Here is a 27,273-nt window from a genome sequence, read left to right as displayed (position 1 = left end):
CAAAGAGACAAAAACAAAAAGAGAGAAGGAAAGAAAATGTCCCCCTCGCAGTAGCATTATCTCAGTATGTGGCAACTATTGCAGCGTAGGATGAAAGACGCAGGTGGTAGTGAGCTCCGCTGTGCCTCAAGCTAATTTGCAGATGCAATCCAGAATGATCGTGTCTCCAGATTCTCTCTCAATTTGCCTGATGGTTGACTACAGTAAATTCTCAAATACATGCAGGGATTCAAATAATGACCAAGTCAGATGTATCGCAATAAAAGCTACCAGCAAAAGAAAATAATTGTGCTCCTTGAGCTGCTGAAAGTCTTTTAATACAAAGTGTTGTTTCATTGACATTATCTTAACTGTAATCAATAAAACAGCAAGGTAGAAGTGCCTGGATTTTCTCTTTTGAACCATAGACTGTTAGACTGTGTGACCATTGGTTTGTGGACCGCTGTCTTGAAGCCTTCAGTTTGGCAATTTGGTCCTCACCATCTTGGTTTTTTTGTAACCGGACTTGACAATTTTTGGACGAGAGGGTGGAGCTGGTTAGGCTGACGCAGCCAAGCCAGTGTTCTTTATGGTTGCAATGGCGCTGCGCTAAGTTAAAGAGGTAAAGTTGCTGATTTTTAACCCTTCGGAAGCGAATCATCCAGTGGAGATTTACCGGCGGGTAAATGCTGACCTCGGGGTATTGCCGCCATTCATCATTGAAAATTTACAAACTTTTCCTTAAGTTCCAAGCTAAGGCTAGCTTGGTTAGCAGATTGCTGAACAAGACAGTTTTAGACGACCAAAATGTTTCAATGTTTCAAAAAACACACAGTGAGTTGAAGTTCTTCGGTTCTTCGTTAATTTTAAAGTTTAAGATGAAACACCCCAAAACAAGTTCACAGCTATTTTAATGTACACAGTGCCATGGATACGCATTGCTAAGCCTCTGTCCTGATTAACAGCTTGGTGTGTAGCCACGCCCTAAACAAATCATCTGCTTTATTGTCAATTTTAAAATAAATGGGACCATAATTTCCAAAATGAATATCATGTTGTATAAAAGAAGACTTGAAACTACAATTGAGACAATAAACCCATTATAGAAATGTTTATTAAGGTAATAAATCAAGTGAGAACTATATACTTCTATAGTAACAGACTTCTTTTTGCAACCAGTGGAGTCCCCCGATGCTGGAAATTAGATAGAATGCAGGTTTAAGGCACTTTTGCATTGGCTTTACTTTTCAGGCCTGAAAAATTTGTGTTTTGAACACAAAAACTCATACTAATAATTGTGGGAGAGCGACAGCATCACGGCTCACAAGCGTTTTTATTTTTCAGGTTGCGACGTCTGTGCCCTGAGATAAACAAAGCTCAAGTTTGGGAACACGCACCGCAAGTCATGCTTGTTCTTGACAGAAGCAGATATTGCCCTCTGTAGTAAAATATATATAATATATAAACACATATTTACCTTTGAACTGCCTGGAACACAAATGAATGTGAACATCATTCAATATCTCTATTCACAAGCATGAGGAGCACACTTTGGCCCACATTTGTGGAAGTCAAAAAATCAAAGATACGACTGGCTTTCATGTAACAAACCACTTCATACAGCGTTGTGTTGATTGATTGTGGATGCTGAATAAATCTTGTCAATTATCAATTAGGCTGTACTAATCCTCTGCCTGAGAACATTTATGCCTGTGGAAGACAGTATTAAATTACTGCAACAGCCGACGCTTCATGTGTGTCGCAAACCGCGGACATGCGTGTTTTCAAATTCATGACACCTTAGTTGGAAAGCGTTTGGGTCTTTATTTCAGCACGGTGTCAGAACATTTTATTTTGTCACCATAAATCAACAGTGAGCCCAGAAACAATAGGCTTATTTCTCAAGCGAGCAGCTCATTCCAAACTGCGGAGGGAGACTGTGACTCTGAATAAAGTACTCAATATGGCACAAGTGTTTACATGGGTATCAATATTTAATCAAAGTTAAAGGCAGCTGCAATTCACAGAGACAATGGATCGAATTTATATGGAGCGCCGTTGCCATCAGCCAAACAATTTGTGGAGTTTGCATGACTTCCTTGGCACTTAAAGGAAAAAATAAACAATGACATCAAATCAAGGCCAATTGGGATTCTGTACCCTGAGCTTGTACGCAATAACTAAATCTTCCATTACAAGTGATGATGAGAATCATAAGATTCTGTATTGTGTTTAGTTGATTCATCACTCAGTTCTCCCACTTCTATGGCAACTAGGGCCGAGGACACTGATGTCTACTGTCAATGTTATTGTTTGTCAGGCTGAGTCAATAAGTGACGTTTCAATCCAAGCCATTTGGACTTTGTTAAAGCTCTGACCACAGCCCTCACACATCAATCAAAGTAAACATTATGAGCAAATGTGTCCCCTGTTATAATTGGATGCAGCCCTTTTTTCAATCACACAGTGACAGTGTATGATGTACTGGAAAACTGTTATGCAACCTGCAGCGAATCATTCTGTTTGAAGAGGGAATGTCTGCACTATGAAATCCATATGAATGTTTGAAAACCTCTTCCAAGTTACCATAAAAAAAGAAAGAATCTTCAAATAAATTGCTATAGAAAATTGTCACCATCTTTCTCTTCCTTCGGGGGAGGGATGTGAGGCTTGGCTAGGCTACTGTCTTCTGCATGGGGCTCCCTTCTCTCCTCTTCTCTTCCAAGACTAAGTTAAAACAGAGCATCAAAATCCCAGCTTTAATAATTGAGCAAGAGACTGCAGGGTACTCTGCTCAGGCCTTCTTGATGTGAAGAGTCCTTAAAAGATGCATGGATGCCTCCCCAGAGGGAGATGGAAGGGTTTCATGGAGCTGAGGCTCTGTACACTTAAAGATTATGTATGCATCTGCTAAAGCAAGATGACCAGAAAAATGCTCAGAGGACCATTATTCTCCACAGAGTGGTTTGAGGGATGGGAACCAAGCTGATAAGATACTATCAATATTCATGCCTCTAAATCAATTATATCCCCATGTACTTCAAATGCAAATCATTTGGCAAGCAAATTCAGAGTGACTCTGCAGACTACAATAATTGAATGCAGGATATACAAAGCTAGGTAAACAAGCACTTAGACACAGACTTAGCTTTAGAGGAAGAGCGATAAGAATTCCAGTAAACATAAATGTGTCAGCTTTTTACAGCAAACACATTCAGGGGTTTCTAGTTAACTCCAGCAACCCGGCTGGAGCTTGGGCTGTGCCTTTAAAATGTTATCTCTGACTCAGATGTATCGCTTTCTCCTCACTCCACCATTAAGGCTAGAGCCTAAATTATTGATCCCATGCCTTCATCAGCATAGCAGTCACGTCTGAGCGCAAGGGATCTAACTCTGGCTGTGTCCCCACGCTCCAGCCACTGAACTAATTAGGAGGAGTTCTCATTAAGGGAGAATGAAAGGTTGAGAAACAGAGGAGGGGAGAGCAGCCTGAGGGGCATTCTGGGTGTTTAATGTCTTCCCGTGGGCCTCAAGATCATTCTGATCAAATCCTGAGGCTGTGTCTAAAGACGACAGGTTGTGCTGCAGAAAAATATACACGTTGTGTGGACACAAAAAATACATCAAGACAGAAGAGCGATGCATAAATAAAGATGCTGCACTGGGCAAACAAATTAATAATAAATTGTTGGGATTGGGATCAATAGCATCAGTGCATAACCTCAGCTATATAAATAAGGCAAAAAAGACTACCATGCAGTATGTTTAGCAAATGTAGTAGTGCGAATGAAGTGGAGCAATCCCTGCTCAGCTTGTTTTATTTTAGCTCCTGAGGGAATCCATGGGGCTTTGGGGCCCCAAGGTAGTTTCCTTCTTAACGCTTAGTGAATCATACAGCCAAAAACTACACTGTGTCAGTATGTGTGCATGTATGTGTGTTTGTTTGTGATTATGCTGTAAATGGAATGCAGAATGTTGACTTTGAACAGAAAGGTTGAAAGTTAAATGAATAAATTGTACATTGGCAACATGATGAATATTTGATTTGTAACTATTTATGGAAGCCGAAGACATTTTAGAATGTATCTGCTAGAAATAACAATGTGCTATATGTGCCAACACTACACAGGAGCAACAAAACACCTTTGATTTGACTCAGCCCAAGATACATGACTAAATTAGACCTAAGAGGCAGCAATATGGAGATTTCCTCATTCATTTTTCAACATAAGAGCGCTCTGCAAAGAAATTGCATTGTCATGTTTCATGTGGAAGGAAACACTGAGCAAAGCCTGTAAACTGAGTTTGCAAATACACCAACTGAGGAATTTGCATGCTACAGTTAAATTCATGCCAAAATGGCTTTTGCAACGGCTAGTGAAGTCCATGAATCTTTTTGTCACTTTGTGCTTTCACTGTCGGCTTGCCTCACGCTGCGACTCTTGAGCTTTCTAAGTAGCTCAGTGTCGAGGCCACACCCCTCGTTAGTGGGGAGGGTTCATTATGCAAATGATCCTGCTGGAGCGGTATCAACGAGGCGCACGCTCCGTTATCATTTTCTGCCGCCGGGGTTCTTCTTCTCCCCGATCGCTCATACGGAATCATGGCCTAATAGCATCCCATTAACATAATTGCCAACACAACTAGTGTTCCGTGTCTCAGAGCCACTCTGCTGCTCTGCCAGCCGAAAAAGAGAGAAGAGGATGGCTGAGGATGAAGATGGGGGTGGAGGAATTTTTTTTAATTAAGCCAACGCATTGGCCACTCCCTCCCAAAGTAAATGTCTGTATTCTTTTCTTTTTTTCTAAAGAGGAGAGGGCAGATCTTTTGTTTTCAAGAGACCTTGAGAGTCTCCCTGTGCTCCTGAGAAGCAGGCGAGGTGCTCGATATTCCACTGATGAGCTCACAGCAGACACCAGAATCATGTCCAAATCCAGTCTGCCAGGCAAAATAAAATCCCCATTATTTTTTAATTAATCCTTTAATTTTTTCCTTAATTAAAATATATTACAGAGATGATTCCGCAAATCTTTCCTAATGTGAAGATGCGGTCAATTCAAGCATTACACATCTTTAATTAACACAGCACATTCTTTCAGTCAAACAAGCCGTGGACTTTGAGTGCCATGTGGTCCAAAACACAGCAGAGACTGTGGAGCATATAGAGATGCTGGGGAGGAGGCCCTTCAGGCACTCCAACAAAACAACAGATTGCCATTGTGGTCACTAAGGACGCTCCACAGGAATCTTTTGTAGCTGTGGACTGATGGGTGTACAGTCAGTCAGTCCATTAAGGCACTGCAGCATCAGCTACAGTGGTGAGGGGAAATAGTTGCAGCAGGAAGCCATAATCATGTGCAGCGCTCCTCCTGCATGCTGCCATTACCACGCCCCCAGCTCTCCTCTCTGCACAGCCACCCGTGTTGCTCTGATGAATTGATTGACACCATTTTCCATCTTCCGGTGCTGTCAGAGAAAGAGAGAAAGCCTCACAGGGATGCCTGCTCCTCTGACACTCAGGCAGCAGTAGCACTGTGGTCACTTCTGAAGGGTCTCCAATGGTAAATGGAAATATACTGTATAACACAGCACTGACCTCAATATGCATCCTGTATAATCATAGTAGCTGATATTTTAACAAAAGCATGCTTGCTATACAGATGCTAATGTAAAAATGATTCAGATTCAGATCAATAAAAATGTTGTTCACATTCCACGTTTCCCAGAAACATAAATGCTCATCACAAAGGCTCCATCAAAGTGGGGTAAATGTAAGAAATCTGCTTCCCTATTGCAGACTCACAGCTCAATAACACGTCTGGCCTCGTTACGCTTATCACAATGACAACTAAATAAGCACAATTAGCAGTCACCCAGGCATCCTCACCGCTGCTGATTTCATTTCCCAAATTATCGCGGAGGTCCCACATCTTAAATGCAACAATTCTTCATCAAGTAATGAATAATAATCACACCAAACATAAACCAAAAGGAGGGTTAAAGCAGCATGTCGACATCAGAGACAGCTCTAGATCAAACTCATTTTTACAGCAGAGAGGTGCATTTGTCTGTTGTTGTTGACTCATTATCTAATTATAAGATTAAAAGTTAATTATGCTCATTTGATCTTGATGGTCTGGGGCAAAAGCAACACTCTCTCAATCCTAACTGCTTAAAACAAATTGCTGCCCTAAACAAACTAAATAATCCAACAGAGGGACATGCATGCAATAAAAAACCTACAAACAAGAGCAAGTTCCTCTCTTTTCCCAGGCTGTTTTAATTTGACACCTTGAGCTGGGGTAAGTAGGTGGGGAGTGAGGAGCCGCAGAGGAATTCATTAGGCGCACCACTGCAGGGTCCTGGCTCCGAGCGTTAATGACATTGGAGGATAGGGAAACGAGACAGCCCAGACGCAAAATGAAATAAACATGAGGACTGTCAGTTCTGACAGCACCAGTAAAGGGGACAGAGTCATTTGGGCCAGAGACCTTCAGCCTGTAAGATCAGACCAAACGGCTTATGGACCAAAACAATATTAGAGTGGGAGCACAATCATCCTCACTAGGCCTTTTCACATTGACAGACACTATGTGTGTGTGTGTGTGTGTGTGTGTGTGTGTGTGTGTGCGTGCGTGTGTGTGTGTGTGTGTGTGTGTGTGTGTGTGTGTGTGCCAGCATTGATCTTTTTGTGCTTCATTCTTCATATCATTAAAAATATCCATCACTTGGCACTCCTGCAGCATTCAGATACACGACTGCAATTTAATTATTAATGTCACAGCACCCCCCCACCCTTCCCCCCAACAACTCATCCCATTCAAACTGCACTCTTAATGTGGCTGCTGAAAAATATTAAATTTACAGCAATCTTAGTCTGGCTTCACCGTAGATCAATTTAGATGACTACAAAAATAACACCCAGAGAGAAAAAAGGGATGCTAGCCACAGAGTATAAAGACACAGGGATGAGAGAGAGAAAAGAGTACATTAGTCATTTGGCTCTCACTATTTTTTGTGTTATTTCTTTAAATAAAAATGTCATGCACTGGCAGGTAGAGCAGCAGCTAAATATGGACAAATTTGCTTAGAAAATGACATACCTTTAGCATCTGTCTCTGTGTCCTCTCTTTTTGTCTCTCCATATACAAGCCAGTTATAAAGTGGAGTTGCAAAAAAAATGTAACACGTAATGTGAAAATTAGTGACTTGAATTTGAAATATCCAAAAGCCATTTTTTAGTTTTGAAGCATTTACATGGTGTTACATTGGCTCAACACGTGTACTAGCTACAAGAGACAAGGCATAATTTTTAAATGCTTTCTCATGGTGCTGTCAGTACTTTTGTAATTTGTAACCAGATCTCAACCAGATTTTTCCACTACATGTATGTTTCTGTACAGTATACGTATATCTAACAGACATTGGCCTTACTGATTCTTTCCTGCAGTCATATCTGAGCTGTATTTGCTGTGTTACATTACGACTAATGCAAACTTTACGCTACTTGCTGCTTTACATTTAAAGACTTAAAGACTAAAGTAAAGTAAAGAAAAGAAGAAATAACACATTCTTCCTCTTAGATATGAAAAGTAAATTATTCAGCAATAAAACAGAGCTGTGCTTATATTAATACACTCTGGGGTTTTTCCTACTACAGCGTTACTTAGTCTGGTATGACCAGTAGCTTACGGTTGCTAATGTTGGCTAATGTGAACATTGCTTTGTAACTGGCATTAATGCTCAGGTCACTTAACTTAAGGATTCTTCTCTACTTGTGTTAATGTTACACTACCTGTATGTTGATCCTGTAGTTGTTCAGCAAAGGCTACAAAGGCTCTTTTAAAGCTTTCCATGAAATGCAATTTATTTGTATCTGAGATTAGCAGTGCTTTGTTAGCAGTGCAATTGCTCAACAAAATAGGTCTACAAAACAAGATATTTTTGGTGCGATTTTCTCAGTGGATCCGTTTTACAAATGGTTGCTACAACCATAGCTTGGCTCAGCGCTTGTGTCTGCAAACTCCAACTGTACTGCCATTACACTGCTTTTATTTTGAATTAGATAAGCAAATAAGAATTCCTCATGAAATTCCTGATTCCTGAGTCCTTGGGGCTGAAGCTTTGCAGTCAGAATATAACATGTTAGATTCCACCATGGTTGCTTTTGTACAGTTAGAAAAAGAGTGTTGTCAGCTAAAAGACATGGAGTCTATACAAAGAAACAACAATGCATATAAAGGAACAAGTAATTCTCCTCAAACACGGCTGAGTATGGTCTGTGTTTGTGAGGCCTCTTCATGAGAGCCTTTCATCCCTATTCCTCAAAGGACACAATAAAGCTGTCAGTCAGTGTGTCAGTCAGTCAGGACGCAGCCCCTGTCTGTAATGCTCTTGGACTGGGACAGTCTCCTCTGGTGGAAGCTCCATATCTGACATGAGCGCTCTCACACGCTGATGAAGCTGGGGTCTCTTGCGATATGGCAACTGTGAATGGGTGGCAGAGATGACCCTTCTTTCTAAGTTGCTGAGCTTCAAATATGTGGCTCCATCACAGCAGGCATCTGCCTGGATGAGCTTGAGGAGGGGGGTGGTGGGTTGCTGACACCTGTCTCTCCTAGGACGAGCCCGCCTTTGTGACGTGGGAGTCCGGGTTGGCTGTCGGGACAGGCCCGAGACAGATATGACAGGGCCGCTGACAAGGGCCAGGCTGCACGCTGGGAGCAACACTGCAGTCCAACACAAACAAGACTTCTGCTCTCTTCACTTGGCCTGCAGTGAGACCCACAGCTGGCAGCTGAGAAGCCTCAGGCAGTGTGTACTGAAAGCAACACTGTGAGACACTGGCTTCTCAACAATGCTAATCACTGTTGCATGGTTGGGCCTCCAAAACACAAACACAGAAAATCAAATGCAGCTATAACTGTATGTTAGTGGAAAAAGGCTCCGTGCTTCTCTAAGTCTTTAAACTCAGCAGACACAAGAAGCGCTATCCTCAGATGCCACCTAATTGTTATCAGGTCTGTGTTGAGACATTCTGAACAGAAGGACGCCCCCGGAGCTGATGAGATGTCTCATAAATAGCTGCAGAACCCAAAATGTTATGGATGTCTAGGTACAGTGAAGGGTGTGGAGGCATTGGCAGCACAACTAGCCTTGCTCACTGACCACAGTTAGAACAATATGAGTAATTGGCCTAGTTTCCCTTTTAATTAATCAAGCCTCGCTGACAGCTACCTGTGCCACACATCATCATTAGTCAAGATGAGAGCAAGTCCCAGCTACATATGATAAGAGAAGAAGACAAAACAAAAAAAAATATTTTCCCCTTTTTTTTTTTAAAAAAAAAAAAAAAAAAAAAAAAAAAAAAAAAAAACCCCGCGAAAAAAAAATTTTAAAAAAAAAAATATTTGCCTTTGTTTTAAAACAGAACTCTCTCAGGACAATATCATTTTGTCAACCGTTAGAGATTTTGTTATATACCCTTCATGCCATTGTAGAAATACCTTATTATCTTTGTATTTGACCATTGCTCAACCTATTTTGGCTTGTGGCCCTTACAGCCTAGCCAGTCGACTGGTTGAAGTTGTCAAAGATTGATGTTCTTTGCTAACATGATTGTCTGACTGGTTGTGTTTCTTGTCTTGTCAGGCTTTGTGGTAGCGATGCAGTTACTTTAGTAAGTATAATATTACCATAACAGACATAAATGAAGGGCAAAACCATTAAAATAAGACCCTAGTTGTAATAAACTGAAATTATCCTTTACAAAAAGCATTCAACCCAAATCACAGGATCTTAATGACCTCTTTCAGCATCACTATATTCAATCCTTTCAATTATTTGGACAACCATCTGTGCGCCTCCCTTAAGCTTCATTCAGAACAAAAGGATGAATTTAATTAAAAGGTAACACACTGTCCACGGAATGCTCAACAGAAACGCACATGGGTGACAACAAAAGTCATTGTTCTAGTCCTTTTCGGAGAACTGATTCTCAGGATTTAAGCCTGCAGATGATTGACAGCTTCATCGTTATAGGGGCCACCCAACAAAAAGGCAGAAAGAGAGAGGCCATTGAGCTGAATGCATTTGGAGACCAGCAGTGAAAAAAAATTAAAGACAAATGAGAAGAAAAAAAATAATTTTCCTCAAACGCACAGATATATGTTGAGAATAACTGCTCCTAGGTAACTTCTAATTGGACTCATTATTTATCACAGTCAGTTCAGGTTTTTACCTTCCATGCAGGCATTTTAACAACTATCCATATGTTGTTTAATGCAATGTATTTGGTCTTATCTTACTCATAAAAGGATAATTACTACTTTTTATAAGGCAATAAATTCAGGATATTCTATACAGAGATCATGTATATGAGGTAAGCACAATTAAACATACTGTAATATTGTCTCGCTTCCATTTGCAGAGGCAGGATATTTGAAGTGAGACAGACTACATGCATGTTGAAAGAGGGCTGATGGATATCAAACATGAAAAAGGTGAAAAAAGGTAGCCTGAACTCACACAAATAAATGTTCCACAGCCTGTGCCAACATAGTTAAAAAAAGAAGAGAAATTTAGCAATGTAAAATTCTCTACAAGCTGTTAATATTTCACAAGCCATTCTGACACTGTCTATATATAAGTAATTTGTATGGCATGCACAGAGGAAGGAAAAGGGGAATAAATGGAGAAGTAGAATAAATGTAAGAAGATATAGGTTACAGGTGGAAAAGTGTCTCCAAAAAAAACTCTGAGCTGGCAGACAGTGACTTTTTTGGAAGTCAGCATAGTACAAAGAACATTTGAAATGGCCCATTTAACAGCACTGTACTCCACTCCCAGCCGATGCCACCATTTGAATACTTCATATCAGATGAAGATGGATGGTGAAAATCAATGTCACTGAGATGAGCATTTTATCAAGGTTATGCTATCCTCCAAACTTCTAAAACCTCTTTATCTCATCTCTTTTGTCGGCATATTAACTTATCAACACAATCTCTTTACACCAGAGGTAGTAGCAACGTGCATTTATCGGCAGGGATAGCAATGACAGGGTGGCCAGCTGGCTTTTAGAACGGCAACTAATGATTACTTTAACGATCAATTAATCTCCCAATTATTTAGTTTTGATTGATTCATAATCGTTTAGTGCATACAATGTGCCCATCACAATGGTGATGCTTTTAAATTGCTTATTTTGTGCGACCAAAAACACAAACATTTGCATTGCTTAAATGTTCCAGCACTGCTGGTATTTAAGGATTTGACCATTGCAACAATGATCCCTCAAAACATAAAGTTTCCCATTACTACAACCTACCTCTGCCCATGTCCTCCATACAATCAATGCTGTTATGCTGCATTCACGCATTTACAGCAGAATGAGAAGAACAGGAAAAACTCTATTCTGACTTGAGAGTGTTGACACATTATTCCAACCCCACTGCTAACCTTGTAGCCACACCATATAAATAGCTTAATTTGTTGTGTTACATATTTGTAGTGTTTCATTACCATGTTAAACCAGTTAAAAACAAACACTGTATAGCTCCTTTCAATTAACCGCATCTAATGTATTAGTGTTAATATTGGATTTCATTTTAATGTTGTTGGGGATTTCCTCCTCTGTGTCCCCCCTTTTGGGACAATGTGTCTGACTCCAAATAAAAGACCTATATGTCCCCGCGCATTCGTTAAATTGGAATTACACTGATCCTAAGCAAGATCCAAATAAGATGATGAGATAAAGTCAAATACATTTGTTTAATCCTTCTCTAGGAACCATCACCTTATCGTAGTGGAGTGGTTTGTGTGTCCCTATGAACCTGAGGGCTGTGTTGTCTGGAACTTGATGCTCCTGGTAGGGTCTCCCATGGCAAAGTGGTCTCAGGTGAGGGGCCAGACAAAGAATGCTTCAACTACCCCTATGAGTCATCGAGGAAGAGGTGAAGTTACTTTGCCCGGTGGAATTCCAGATGGGCACAACCCGAAAAAGCAACGTGGTACCTCCCTCTCCATCCCATGGGCCCAACACCTGTGAGAGGAACTACTGGGAGCGGGTGCGCTGCCACACGGGTGGCAGTGAAGGTCAGGGGCCTTGACGGACCAGACCCGTGCGGCAGAGGCTGGCTCTGGGGACGTGGAATGTCACCTCTCTGTGGGGGAAAGAGCCGGAACTTGTGCGGGAGTTGGAGCGCTACCAATTAGATCTGGTGATCTGGTCTCGGTTCTGGAACCATACCGCTGGATAGGGGTTGGACTCTTTTCTTCTCCGGAGTTGCCCAGGGAGTGAGGTGCTGGGCAGGTGTGGGGATACTCACAAGCTCCCGGCTGAGCGCCGCTCCATTGGAGTTTACCCTGGCGGACGACTACAGGTTGTGGGGGGGGGGGGAAACTCTGACTGTTGTTTGTGCATATTCACCAAACAAGGGCTCGGAGTATTCAACCTTCTTGGAGACCTTGAATGGAGTCCTGCATGGGGATCCAGTGGGGGACTCCATAGTTCTGCTGGCTGACTTCAACGCGCACTTGGGCAATGATGGAGACACATGGAGAGACGTGACTGGGAGGAACGGCCTCCCTGATCTGAACCCGAGTGGTTGTTTGTTGTTGGACTTCTGTGCTAGTCATGGATTGTCTATAACGAACACCATGTTCGAACATAGGGATACTCATGAGTGTACTTGGTACCAGAGCACCCTAAGCCAAAGGTCAATGATCAATTTTATAATCGTTTCATCTGATCGGAGGCCTTTTGTTTTGGACACTCGGGTGAAGAGAGGGGCTGTCTTTTATACTCCGCCACAGGAAGTGGAAGGAACCAACTCTTGGCAGTGGGCAGGGGGATTCTGAACTACAAAATACTTAACAACACAGCAGCATGTGGATAATTTGTTTGGATTAGATTAATATTGCATTTTGGTAGTGTTTGTTTCTTTAGTAATTTATTATGGTTGGTTGTGGGGTTTAATTTGGGTCTTGGTAATTGTAGAAGTTACATTTTCTTCCCTGTGTTTGGGGTAGGCTAGCCTTGGTGTGTATATATAGCCCTCTCTCCAGTCTCTCTGGAGAGAAAGACCCACTTTTAAGTACTTTTGTTTGAAACTTTAATGGATATTGGTGAGTTGGGTCAGGGGGTGGGGGAAGACTCTGGACAGACCTGGTAAGCCCAAACGGGTAGTGCGGGTAAATTGGGAACTTCTGGAGGAGGCCCCTGTCCGACGGACTTTCAACTCACACCTCCGGAGGAGCTTTTTGTGCATCCCTGTGGAGGCTGTGGGCATTGAACCCACGTGGACAATGTTCAAAGTTTCCATTGCTGAAGCTGCAGCAGGGAGCTGTGGTCTTAGGTGCCTCAAGGGGCGGTAACCCACGAACACCGTAGTGGACACTAGGGCTGTTGGAACAAATACCGAAATTCGAATATAATTCGAATAGTAAAAAAATCAATACTATTCAAATGCTGAAATTACTATTCGAATGTGACTTTTTTTATAAATATGTTGGCAAACGTTAGCTAATCTCCCACTTCTCGCATTGGCCTACCCGCATGTGTCACTCATGTCACGTCTTATGAACAATAACTTAGCGGGAGTGAGAAACACAAGGCACTGTGAGGTCCAAGCTAACGTTATGTACCATATGTTAGTACAACATTACGGAGCTAACATTATGTACCGAGTTAACTTAGTACAAGGGGCAGTGACAGGCTGTGGCTGGAAATCGTAACGAAGGATGGGAAATAGTTTGACTGACTTTAAATCGACATCAAAGTGCTTATGTTTACATTAGTTAGCTCGTTACATTGCGAGGTATAGTAACGTTAGAGTAATTGGGAGCTTCATGGAAACAGCTAAAGGTAATGTTAGCTGCCCTCACAGCGTCAGAGTTAGCTTCAACTTCATATATTACCTTCTAATAGCTGTATTCTCAGTAACGTGGCAATCTGCAACAAACAGGTTGCTTTTAAATCACTAAAATAGTAGTGACAGCACGGTTTGGCTTGGTTATTACTGCAGTTAGCATCGTTTGTTACTTACATAGCTGATGACAAATAGTTTCAGCTGTACTTTCTAACATGATGTAATTGTGACCGAGCACCGTAAGCCTTTACAACAATGCCGCTTCACTACACTTGTTAGATAATGTTTCATTACAGAGTTCTCTGTTGATTTGTGTTTGTCGCTGTGTGCTTGTTGTGGAAAATGAATGTAAACAAAGTTGCGTGCAGGTCCCCTCAAGGCCAGGGTGATCTTAGAAGTCACTCTAGTGGACAGAACATGTAACAACAACCACATGCTTATAGTACATAGTGGCATTTACACTGCATAAGCCTAGTAGTGTAGTACATATTATTTAACAGGCTGCAATTGAGCATTAAATATTCGAATATTATTTGAATATAAAAAAACAAATGAATGGTATTATTGAGGAAGATTGACAGGGGAGCCGTCCAACTGAAGAAGGAGTCTTTTATAAGTTATCCCAGAGGACTCCGGAGGCAGTTGCAGGGTACCGAAGGGCTGCAGCCTCTGCCGTGAAAGAGGCAAAGCTGCGGGTGTGAGAGGATTTCTGAGAAGACATGGAGAAGGACTTTGGGTCGGCACCAAGGTGCTTTTGGAAAACCGTTCGCCACCTCAGGAGGGGGAAGCGGGGAACCATCCAAGCTGTGTACAGTAAGGATGGGACGCAGTTGACCTCAACTGAAGAGGTAATAGGGCGGTAGAAGGAACACTTTGAGGAATTCCTAAATCCAACTAACTATGTTAGAGGCAGAGCTGGAGGATGATGGGGGATTGTCCTCAATTTCCCGGTTGGAAGTCACTGAGATCCGTCCAGAAATGCTGAAAGCTCTGGGTGTGGAGGGGCTGTCTTGGATGACACGCCTCTTCAACATTGCGTGGAGGTCTGGGACAGTGCCAAAGGAGGGGCGGACCGGGGTGGTGGTTCCCCTGTTCAAAAAGGGGGACCAGAGGGTGTGTGCCAATTATAGGGGTATCACACTTCTCAGCCTCCCTGCTAAAGTCTACTCCAAGGTGCCGATAGTTGAACCTCGGGTTGAAGAAGAACAATGCGGATTCCGTCCTGGTCGTGGAACAACGGACCAGATCTTCACTCTCGCAAGGATCCTGGAGGGAGCCTGGGAGTATGCCCATCCGGTCTACATGTGTTTTGTGGATCTGGAGAAGGCGTATGACCGGGTGCCCCGGGAGATACTGTGGGAGGTGCTGCGGGAGTATGGGGTGAGGGGTCCCTTCTCAGGGCCATCCAATCTCTATATGACCAAAGCGAGAGCTGTGTCTGGGTTCTCGGCAGTAAGTCAGACTCGTTTCAGGTGAGGGTTGGCCTCCGCCAGGGCTGCGCTTTGTCACCAATCCTGTTTGTAATATTTATGGACAGCATATCAAGGCGTAGTCAGGGTGGGAAGGGGTTGCAGTTCGGTGGGCTGGGGATCTCATCGCTGCTCTTTGCAGATGATGTGGCCTGTGACCTCTCACTGGATCAGTTCGCAGCCAAGTGTGAAGCGGCTGGGATGAGGATCAGCACCTCTAAATCTGAGGCCATGGTTCTCAGCAGGAAACCGATGGAGTGCCTACTCCGGGTAGGGAATTAATCCTTACCCCAAGTGAAGGAGTTAAAATACCATGGGTTCTTGTTCGCAAGTGAGGGGACAATAGAGCAGGAGATTGGTCGGAGAATCGGCGGAGCGGGGGCAGTATTACATTCAATTTATTTCACCGTCAATTTATTGACCTATGGTTATGAAGGCTGGGTCACCAAAAGAACGAGATCCAGGGTACAAGCGGCCAGAATGGGTTTTTCTCAGGAGGGTGGCTGGCATCTCCCTTAGAGATAGGGTAAGAAGCTCAGTCATCCGTGAGGAGCTCGGAGTAGCTGCTCCTTTGCGTCAAAAGGAGCCAGTTGAGGTGGTTCGGGCATCTGGTAAGGATGTCCCCTGGGTGCCTCCCTAGGGAGGTGTTCCAGGCACGTCCAGCTGGGAGGAGGCCTCGGGGAAGACCCAGAACTAGGTGGAGGGATTATATCTCCAACCTGGCCTGGGAACGCCTGGGGATCCCCCAGTAGGAGCTGGTTAATGTGGCTCGGGGGCAAAGTTTGGGGTCCCCTGCTGGAGCTGCTGCCCCTGCGACCCGACTTTACAAGCTGTAATTGTGGTTTAAACGATAAGACGTGAACACAGCATTAGCCAAACTACAAAATATACCATTAAAATGTTAGTAAAAAATTATGTCTGTTTGCTTTCCTTAATTGTTGAATTAAAGAAAATAAACTAGTTATATATCTCTAATATATTAGCTAATGTCAGTTCTTATATAATTTTAGCTATGATTTTGTAACACTTAGTGGGTTTAAACGGCATTGCTTATTTTCCCGCTTGGATGGAGCAGTAACCCCCGAGAAGCTAGTAGCAATGGGCCCATTTCAACCCCACCTACTGTAGGTCCTGCCTCAAACACTGTTCAAATCACAATCTATCCAGCTTGGCAGTCCATGTTTAGTCATTATCATCATTATACCTCTCTCACTATCAGGCTACAGAATCCTTCCTTTTGTCTGCATGATTAGCTACTGGTTCCTCATTATGTAGGTGAGGACTGAACTTCCATTTCAAGCCTTTGTGACTCCCACCTTTACTCCAGTCCACTAGTCATAAAAATGTAATGGCAGCTTTAGAGTACATAGGCCACACTGTGATCTAACGGGAATCACACGCTCAGGGCCTAATCCAACAGGGCAGAAACGGCCAGTGGTTACAGTTTGGAGGTCGCTAAGGAATCTCTGCATGTGACTTTCCACATGCTTACCCTTTCCAACCTCCTCACATCAGCCTGAAAGTGACTTCAACCAAGTGCGCATCCTGTCTTGGTGTAATGTTGCACCGCACAGAGAAAATGTCAGACCATTTATAAAACAGGAAGAGGAGCTAACTACAGTAAGCATTAGCTATTTCTAGAGGAAGATGTTTGCAAATAACAAAGAGCTGTCAAACTAACAGGTTCACAATAAAAGGCTTCCTTAATGCAGAGAAACACCAAGTTTTGTGTCTGTGATCCCTGCTGATGCTGCAGACGATCACACGCAACGCTTTAAGTTCCCCACCATGTAGCTGGTGTCGGCACTGGAAAGGCGTCCAAAACCACAATACATTTCTGCAATGGAACATTTGTTTGCTTTCAGGGGGGGCGCAGGGCCCCAACATGCTCCTACATTTTTCTGTCCTGCCACATTGCATGACAGTTTATTTTGGGAAGTGCAGGTTGGCACCTGAGACAAAGCTGACAAAGCACTCTGTGTCACTTCAATGAGGCCAGTTGGTGCCATGACAATGCCTCTGGCCATGCAATGCTACAAGATGGACAACACTGCACTGAATATCTTGGCAAAGTAGAAAAAGACGCATCAGCTGTTTGCACAATTTCATCTTCAGAGGGGTATAAAGCAACATGCAATCTCTAAATTTTAGACTACTACAGGAGGTATTTCACCTTAGATTACTGGTCATTAATAACAACTGAACTGTTCAGGGTGTTTCCCTGGCTCACACCCAAACATGCTGGGAATAGATCCAGCGCATCTAGCTCCCATATTAAGAACAAGTGGGTAAGACAAAAAGTTGGATAAATGAAAACCTGAAAGTAAAACTGAATTGTAGAATTCATGATCTATTTTCTTACTCAGAAATTAAGGGATGAATATCAAATCATGCTTTTAAAAAATAATTGATTTCAAACGAATATAAATTTATTTTTAAACAATGTAGAATTTACTTTATTCGCGGTCACTATGTCACTTCAGTGACAAGCCAATGTTACTGTAGGAAGTTGCATTTTACACAGCCTCACGTTTATACACAATTTTTCCTCTATAAATCAAAAATGTGTCCTCAAGTTATTTGTCAGATGGTTTAGTGTTATATTTATCTGTTCCACACGGCTTGTGCTCCATTTTTGCGTCAGCATTTTACACCCCCCACTGGAGTGCAAGGCTCCACCTGTTGAATTCATGCACTGTGAATTTTGAACAAATTATTACAGATTGAATATTTAATGTACATCCATATTTGGACAGTAGTTAAAATTAAAACTTAACTGCATTCTCAATTATGTTTAGAAACGTAATTGAGAATGCAGTTTAGTTGTATGGGAACGACATTTTTAGAAGACAGGGCTGGAATAGTGTAAACTACATTTACATTTAGTAAAATAGACATTGCTAAATTTTAGGCATGTTTCTAATCGTCCCTCTGAGTGTTGTTTCACAGCCTGTGGAATGACAAAGAGATGAGAAGCAGCAGTTGAATTGCGGCCTGCATTAGCTCGGTCAATAATGAGCCTTTGCGGGATGCTTAATGTTGGTCTGTGAGGAGGGCTGCTGGTGAGAGTCAGCAGATCTGTGGATGCCACTAATGCCAGTCATAGAAATCAAAAGAATATGTATGATACACTGATTTGGACAGGGATTGAACATTGCATACTTTCAGGATAAAATAAATAGATAAAACCCATGTGATAACAGTTTCCTAGTAGTGGGTATTTAAAATGCTACTTTCCAGAAAAGAAAGTGTTGTATAAATACACTACCTTACACACACACACACACACACACACCCACATACACACAAATGAACACACACGCATGCATGCACGCACACACACACACACACACACACACACACACACACACACACACACACACACACACACACACACACACACACACACACACACTTGTACTGTAAAGTGACAGAGCAACTGCTTTGCTGTGTTAAGTATCAGATGCAAATGAAAAGAGAAAATCTATCATGACTCTAATGTGGCCTGATAGGAGGGGGCGCACTCTCCTCTGAGGAGCTGAGCGGTGTGAGGAGGGTGATGTATGGAGGAGCTGGATGAGAGGTGAAAAGCGTAGCGAGACGGACGAAGGGAGGGGTGGATTGCTGGGAGGGAAGAGGGGGGGGGGGCGCAGTCCCATCAGACTCCTGAGAGCCCAGGGCAAAAGTGGAATAAATGTTGATTAGTGTTGATTTTGTCCAACGAGCACCCGGCAACTGACAGTGGGACTAAGCAGCAGCGAAAGGGAACCATTAATCTTGGTCTGGTTTAAGTAGTGTATATTAATTTGTGTCATTTCCACTACGTGGAGAGAGGCCTCTCTCTTCCTCTCTTTTCTTTCTTCCTCCCTCCAGTGTTTGAAAGCTGTGGCAGCCGAGTCACTTTCATAGTGAACATACAGTGCGAGCCTGGAGGTGGCGTCTGCAAGTAGCAGCGGGGGAAAGTGGAGGAAATGAGATTCCAAACACTACATTATGGAAAATGAACTCCTGGGGGGTTGGTATGGCAACCACATCCAAATGTGCCATTGCATGTTCAATTTAACGTGCATAACAAATTCACAGACTTGATTAAATTCGTAACATATTAAGAAGGCCTGTATAAAAAAAGGTAGGCCAAACCTGCAGGGACTGAGATTGCAAAAGGAGCCTTTAACAAGGTAAATGGCAGAACAGTGATATTTAAGCAATGCGTTGAGCACTGGAGTCGACACTCAGGTAAAAGATTGAGGCCCGTGCTCTTTTACGAGTCTACTTGGATCTTGCCTTCATTCTGTAATCTCCACACTGGCAGGGCTGCTCAGAGCTAAATGTAATTTTTCTACAAACTGCATTCCAGTGGCCTTCAGCCAAGAGGGAAAAAATCATTCATCAGTACAGGAAATTCTGAAAATATACCAGTTAAAAATATAAAAACAATATTGTGCTGGAAGATGAGAGGAGGCTTTCACAGTAGAGAAAAAAAATACATCACATTCCTTGTACATGTGATGTCAGTGTTAATTAACAAATGGCAGCACAGTAAGATTCCTATAATTAAGCTCCTTAATATGATTAACATGTATCAATTAGGCGAATGACAATTTGCATAATGTATAATGTAACCACATTGTTCTATACTGTAATGGTATTAACACACCATTTACAATGCTGTCACTCACTGATGATTCTGTGATTATGATTCTGCATCAAATACAGTAAAACGTCAGAACATGCCTTATCCTGGTTAATCAAAACACATTTCTCCCTAGTTGTCTATATCTTCGGAGCAGAATTAGCCTTCAGATCTTCTCTCTCTCAGTGGATAATTTAGCAAAGAGATTGGAGAAGCAGCTATGGCAGCGAGCTTGCCATTTCCCTCCCCCTGAATGCTGCTGTATCAGCATCGAGGAGGAAGGATAAGAGGGAGACAAAAGCTGTATGTATCAGAGTCGTCTCTCTGTCCATCGAGAGACGGGCACGAGAGGGGAGGCACAGCCCTGTGACAGAACGCTTGCTATCAGAGCCGACATATACATTGCCTTGTAATACAGACAAGCTAACATACACTTTTGCTACCTGCTGGTTTACATTTACAAGGAGTCCCAACAAGCCATAAAACCTTAATACAGATACTCCTTAAGATAGATTTTTGATAGGAATGTCAGCTAGAGATGCACACGTTAGCCCAAAATGAATTCCTTTTGTCGTCACATTACACAATAATTGACAAATTAATGGGTAATGAAAATAATAGTTAGTTGCTGCCCTTTTTAATGCTTATTTTTAATAATATTAATTAAGTTTATGATAATTTTTCGATTAGTTGATCAATCACTTGGTCTATAAAATGTGAATGTCAGTCACAAATTTCCAGAGCCCAAGTCTTCAAATGTCTTGTTTTGCATAGAGCTGATAAGTCAATTAACTGAATTAAGAAAATTAATTGGCAACTATTTAAAAAATTGACTAATCTTTTATGTCATTTTAAAAGCAAAAATGCCAAAAATGTGATGGTTCCAGGTTGTTAAATGTAAGAATTTGCTGTTTTTCTTGGTCTTACCCAGTACATTGAATAATATTGGCTTTTTGGACTGTTGGTCAGACAAACAAAACAAAGTTACCGTGGGCTCTAGGATAATGTGCTAGCCATTTTTCACAGTTTTGTAATGCTTTATAGACCGAACTGAATTGATTAATCGAGAAAATATTTGGCAGATTATTCGATAATAAAAATATTTTTCGGTTGCAGCCCTAGTTTTGCCCTGTTAACATTCTAAATCCCAAAGATATCCAGTTTACAATGATATAAAACAAAGAACAGCAGAAAATCCTCACATTGGAGAAGCCAGAACCACAGAATGTTTGCCATGTTCATTTAATCATGACTTAAATGATGAATTACTTATCAAAACTGTTGGAGATTCATTTTCTATCAATAGACTTATCAGTTAATAGACTAATTGTTTCAGCACAACACCAGATTGTACTACTTTTGAAATCCTACCTGATCACCATGAAGGCTGAAGTGTTTACGCAGTGACATGCAGGGCTGAGCTGCGTTCAGCCTCTGTAATACAAATTGACATATGCCAAGCATCTGAATGGACTGACAAGTCAATATAGTGTAGGCTTCCATGCACCTTCCATAATCAGACCTCTGGCTCATTTCATCCTGTCAAACATTACTCCACTGCTCTCTGTAAAACACCCTATTTTCACCCTTCAAAAAATAACATTACATCACTTGGCTAGTCATTTTTATAAATGGAGGATCCCCTAGGCTTGAAACCTTACACTACACAAACATGGGCCACAAGAAAGCTTGCCTTTTGTCGAGGTTGAGAGGAAAAAAATTAAATAGCAAGTCAGAGCAGCACATTTACTGAGCAGCTCAGTCAAGGAGTGGTTTTGTTTGACACTGCCAGAGATTTATGATGTTGGTGAAGTGTTTACAGAGGTCAAGGCGGCTCATTTTCCAAATCAGTTTGTCAAGCATTTGCTTATCTAAAGAGGCCTTTTCATCAATTATAAAAACTGATGGTGAAGACCAAGAGAAAACAGTCCACCTTAAAAATATCTTTTTTCATAGATAGAAAGATTACATATAGAAAGTGAAAACTTAAGTTGTGTCATATTGTTTGATATCCCTCTCTTCACCAGCCTGTTTACTTACATTCAGTTAGTGGAAGGATAAGGTTTCATGGGCCAATAGCAGTGGAGTCAAATTGTTTGGAAATATTTTTGGAAAGTCTCTGTGATAAACTCTCCTAACACAGACAATGTTATTTATTATTTTTTTAAATCTTTGTTCAACATTTTAAAACACATGAAGTACTATAATATGCTTTATATATTTTATGCTTGGTCTCTTCTTAAGAATGTACTATGCCACACACACGCACAATCATGCACAGTGTCTGAAAAATAGTTTTCCTTTGAAGTAAAAAAGACAACCCAAATATGCCTGGAATGAAAGTGAGTAAAGACGAAGCGGATGTCTGTCAAAAAAAGAAAAAAAAGAGGCACTGGTTTAAATAAAGTGTTCCTTCCTTGTCCTTTCCTCTCTGGTGTTGCTGCACCATTGTGCTTGTTTATACTGCACAATATTTCTGTGGGCCATCCCTTACTTCAGCCCAGTAAAAATACACAGAATAGGTCAGAAGTTCAGGCCCTAGATCAACACTGGCATTGTGTCCTGCAGGTGCTGTCAGCCGCTCCAGGGACAGCCAGGGATGGAAAATACACACAAGCAAACAGCAGCTCTGTGGATACACACTGTCTCTGCACTCACATGGTACATGGGACAAAGAAGTTGCAGCGGCTCAACTGCAGCTCTGAGGAGTAGCCAAAGCTGTTGGACTCGGCTGGTCTACATTCACACTAAAATATTTAAAAGGTGGAACTGGGAAAGTTCCGCTGCTGGTACAAAAGGAGGAGACAGAAAGTTTGTTTCCTTGCATCAGTTTTATCACTAGAATACTGAAATAATGACAATAACATAAAAACAACAAAGTTGCATGATTAAGCCTCACGCCTTAATGTAATGTTGGTATTGAGAAAGAAAACCTGTAAGCTCAATAATGTCTTTCACTTATACAGTGCCAACTTCAAAACTACAAATTCCCAACATTAGAAAAGTAAAATAGCCCATGACCATCAAGCTATAATTTAATTTCTATAAATTAAGAAAACTCAAACCTAAACTGAAGTGAAAAGTACAATAAGAAATGTAAAAGGTCAAAAACATTTTTAAACCTTGTCAGTCACTTTAATAGATGTTTAAATAAAATGTCCAAAGGAATCCAAATCACTAGAGGGAGCAACAAACTGCGACTTATTATTTATCAAGCCCATCATTAATGGACTAAACGTAGCAAGAGTAAAGCAAAACATTTATATCATTACTTTTTTTCCCCAATGTGAGTAAAAGGACATTTTTTGACAGAGTTGGAGTGTGAAAATGGATCTTTATAACACTGTGTTTTATTTACACTAAAACTGACAGCACTGCCGAGATGTTGAGACCGACGGAAGTTAAAAAGTTTTAGAAGCACAATTACTCCTAACTCACAATGATTTTTATATACCGTGGAATCAAGCCACAATAGCAAACAAACCTAGGATTAACGGAAGGCTTATTCAGAATATACGTTTTGTGTAGTGTAATTATCAAGTGATATAATAAAATAAAAACAATCAATCTTAAAATCAAACCAGAATTAGAGAAACAGTTTGAACTGTAGTAAATGGGAAATGTTTCTCACTTTCTACACAAACTAGACAAGCACCACATCTCCTGTGTAAAGCTCCGTAAGCTGCACCTTGAATGTATAGGTTGCCAGCTGAAAGAGAAAAGAATGGGTGTGCAAGCAGGAAGAGGTCCAAGTTACTTTGTACTCTCAGCAGAGCCGAACTTTGGATGAACTCAGAAGCGCCAGGGAGTAAAACACTATGCATAACTGTGTCACTCCCCCTCCAAAAAACCTACCGAGACAACAAAAAAGAGGAGCGAGCCAGCAGGCTTCAAAAGGCCCCCTGCTCTCTCCTGAGGCAGTGGCCGATTTAAGATAAATTGCCGGGCTTGGGGGTAGGCAGTGAGGTGAACTTCAATAAAATCCTCAATGAAAACATCCATGATAGCACCAGGCGAGGGTGGGATCACACATGAGGAACAATATAAACAGCACCAGTCAACACCGCTACAAAGGTCAAGTATGAGCAAGTGCAACTTTGGAGACAATAAAAACAATATCTGCTTCATCCTCCATCCATTCCACTGGATTTCATGCACTAATGAGTGTGAAACAAAAAGCACTGCCTCTCGTAGAAAACCGGCATGCTGGCAACTCAATATCTCAGCAGTGTAAGTTTTGAAGAGTCCTATAGCACATCAATCTAAAGACAGGAAAGTAAAAGATGAGATGCACGCTATCAGTCTGAAGTGCACTGAATTCTGTGCCAATTTCAAAAATGTCACAAGGAAAATGATTTGGAAACATGACTTACGCCTATGTTACGTTATTTGTCTCCTAGCAATTATTCTGCTGACATGCTCTTTCACAACTGCTTTAATAGAGAGACACAATACAAAATAGAAAGAGACATATTCACCAGACTTGACAGTTAACTCACAAGGGGAGACATCAACATGCTTGTGAAACCTCATTCATATTTTGACACAATAATTGATAAGGACCGCTTAAAGTAATTGTCCACAATTCCTATTGTGAAATAGTTAAAACATGCAGACTTTATAGCTACATATGTCAATGAAATTTATATGGTGAATTGTGTTGTGACTATCCAACATCAGGTTCTCATGTATGAATTTGAGTCTGAATAGCAAAGAGAGAAAGAGCTGCATCTGGATTTTTGCGATGCTCCATTAGAATATTCTGTGCAGCATTTAATTAATTTAACCTGGTTAAGAGAGTTTATAGAGTGTGGTCTAGACCTACTCTATCTGTAAAGTGTCTCGAGATAACTTATGTTATGATTTGATACTATAAATAAAATTGAATTGAAATTGAATTGAATTAAGAAGAGTGGTACAGTGGTTCTCTTATAATAGTGCAGAATTAATGTGAACATACCTGTTTTTTCTTTGATTTCACACAAGACATTGAAAAGAGCTGGCTTCATTCTATGGCAGTTCAGTGCATGTTTCCTGAAACAGAAAAGTGGCTTCATAATTAAACTACAGAAACATTATATCTAAAACTTATTCAATCTCGACATTGCTGGATAACAAGGCTGCCTACCACCATTTCTATTTTTTTTAGATAAGTGCTACAGTACAATTACAGGCACAGATAATACAACTTTTTCGAATAGATGAATAACAATTATATATGTAGCCAATACATGTGCTCCAGCAATATTACATTTACCTACATACAAAGTAAAACATTGTATTTAGCTTTATATTTTGTCCTGTCAAATTATACAATTCATATATATATATACACATAAAATTCAGTAAAGCTCATTGACAAAAGTTATACATTTCAAATGTTTTGTTTCATTGATTACGTTGGTAAAAAAGTTATATATATAAATACATTTACATATAAATGTATATATATATGTAATCAATGAAAAAAAACATTTGAAATGTATAACTTTTGTCAACGAGCTTTACTGAATTTGAAGTGGATTACACAAGATGGATGCAATCTTGAATTGTGTATCACAAGTAATAAAGTTGCATTGTATTTGCTCACCGCGCTGTTAACAAGCTGTGAGCCACTTTAAACTGTTACTCACCATTACATTTCCTTATTTAGAAAATAAAATATCAGCTATAATTTTTTGGATCTCGTGTATGCATCTTGACTGTTAAGGTGTAGGCTAAGTGCGTTTAAAATATCCTCCGTGGGCGACATGTCACAGTAACATTCACACACTTTTATTTTCTCTTTCAGCGGCGACTTATTTAAATGTGAAGCAAAGTAGTAATTTGTATGCCATCGTTGTTTTCCACTGTTTTATCGGCTTTTGCACAAGCCTGCCCCTGCCATCTACACGGCATAGTATTGTAAATTTAGAAATTTCCAATATATATATATATATATATATATATATATTTTTTTTTATTTTTATTTTTTTTTCTTTCCCCTTCTTTTTTAAATGAGTATTTAGTTTGCCGCCGCCTCCTCCTGACAGTGGACTGAATCGGAGCAAATCGTTACCTGGCTTGGGCTTCGTCCAGACTTTGATCCGTGATGGTCATAATTTGCTGTAAAATGTCTCCAATGTCCTGTTTTCTTCCGTCGCCGTCCGTTCCTCCGGTGCCTTCCTGCATATGCTGCGGCAGGCCGGGGTGCCCTGCCATGCCTACCCCCGTGTGAGAGTGCATCAGCCTCGTCTGCTCGTCCATCTCTTCTGCTTCTCTATCTACTTCTCTGTGGTGGTCTCGCTGCTGAAATCCTGCAAAAATACATAAAATAAAAAAGAGGGGAAAATTCCCGGATGTGTAATATTTTCGTCGCGCAAACGGTTGTTCCTCGCAGCGGCTTTTTGTAGCGGGGGTATCAGAGGGGAAAGCGGAGATACAAGCCCTCCTGCTCTCTGGCTGTCTCTCTCAGCTGGTCGGCGCTGAATGTGAAATCTGATCTGAACTGCCGTTGCCTTCACTGGAGTAGGGTGTGCGTAAAAAGAGATAGGCAGCTGGTTTCTAATAGCACTAACATTAACCAGGACACGTTTTCTTGTAATGTTGCGCAGTGATCCAAAACCCCCTCGTTCTACCAAATTACAAAAAAGTGTCTGTGAGAAATAATAAGTGTGGATTTATTTTATTCACTCCATCCCCTTGCTTTTTTCATACAGGCTACAGTAGAGGCTGGGTAAGCAACAGCATAGCAAAGAGCATGAGAGTCAGACTCCGCCTACGCCACATGATTGGGAATATAAGACTATTTAGCCCCACCTTGAGGTGCCTCTCATGAAACGTCGATCATTGGACTGTAAAGGTGGGATGCAGTGGAAATGCTTGGAAAGATGACTGCTGCCTTCCAAGCAGGGAGACCGTATGGAGTGGCAACAGGGTGATGAATAGAGCCTGAACTCCAAATAAATAACAGTGGCTGACACAGAAGGTCTGCTTTAGTCTCCCCTTCTGACCTCAGCAAGAGAACCCACGGGCTACCCAGGAGACCATTTCATTCCCACACTGTGCCAAGATATAAGGTACACTAATCAAAACTACTGGCCAGCCCTTTCATTTGTTATTATTAGAAATATAACATGACTGAAGATTTATGGCTACAAAAAAGCCATCTACTAATTAGAATCCGTATGAAAAGCACCTTTGTTAAATTAATATTCATTTTGATGTCACATGATATTCTAAACAGTCTTACAATCAAACATGCTAGTTTTGTTGCAATAGGCAGTGGAACATGGACTTTGTTCATTTATTTTCAGGTATGTTGCTGGGCTCCGCTTGGCTG

The 27,273-nt window shown here is 41.3% G+C and overlaps 1 protein-coding gene across 3 annotated transcripts in view; it reads right to left on the bottom strand.

Moving 5' to 3' along the window:
• Nucleotides 1-26,667, bottom strand: part of LOC120566104 (pre-B-cell leukemia transcription factor 1-like) — a 67,817-nt gene extending 41,150 nt beyond the window's left edge. Inside the window, exons 1-2 of one of the 3 annotated variants that reach the window (XM_039812367.1) lie at nucleotides 26,011-26,667; nucleotides 24,913-24,986 (exon numbers count right to left, since the gene is read on the bottom strand). In XM_039812367.1, the coding sequence (XP_039668301.1) occupies nucleotides 24,913-24,986; nucleotides 26,011-26,198 (262 nt within the window). In that variant the 5' untranslated portion in view covers nucleotides 26,199-26,667. The remainder of the gene's footprint in view (nucleotides 1-24,912; nucleotides 24,987-26,010) is intronic. The other 2 variants (XM_039812366.1, XM_039812365.1) reach the window with 2 other exon arrangements.
• Nucleotides 26,668-27,273: the final 606 nt, after the last annotated feature.

The sequence above is a fragment of the Perca fluviatilis genome, chromosome 9, assembly GCF_010015445.1.
Source record: "Perca fluviatilis chromosome 9, GENO_Pfluv_1.0, whole genome shotgun sequence".
Lineage (NCBI taxonomy): Eukaryota > Metazoa > Chordata > Actinopteri > Perciformes > Percidae > Perca > Perca fluviatilis.
The sequence above is the reverse complement of the archived record's forward strand: the minus strand, read 5'-3'. Positions and strand labels throughout refer to the sequence as shown.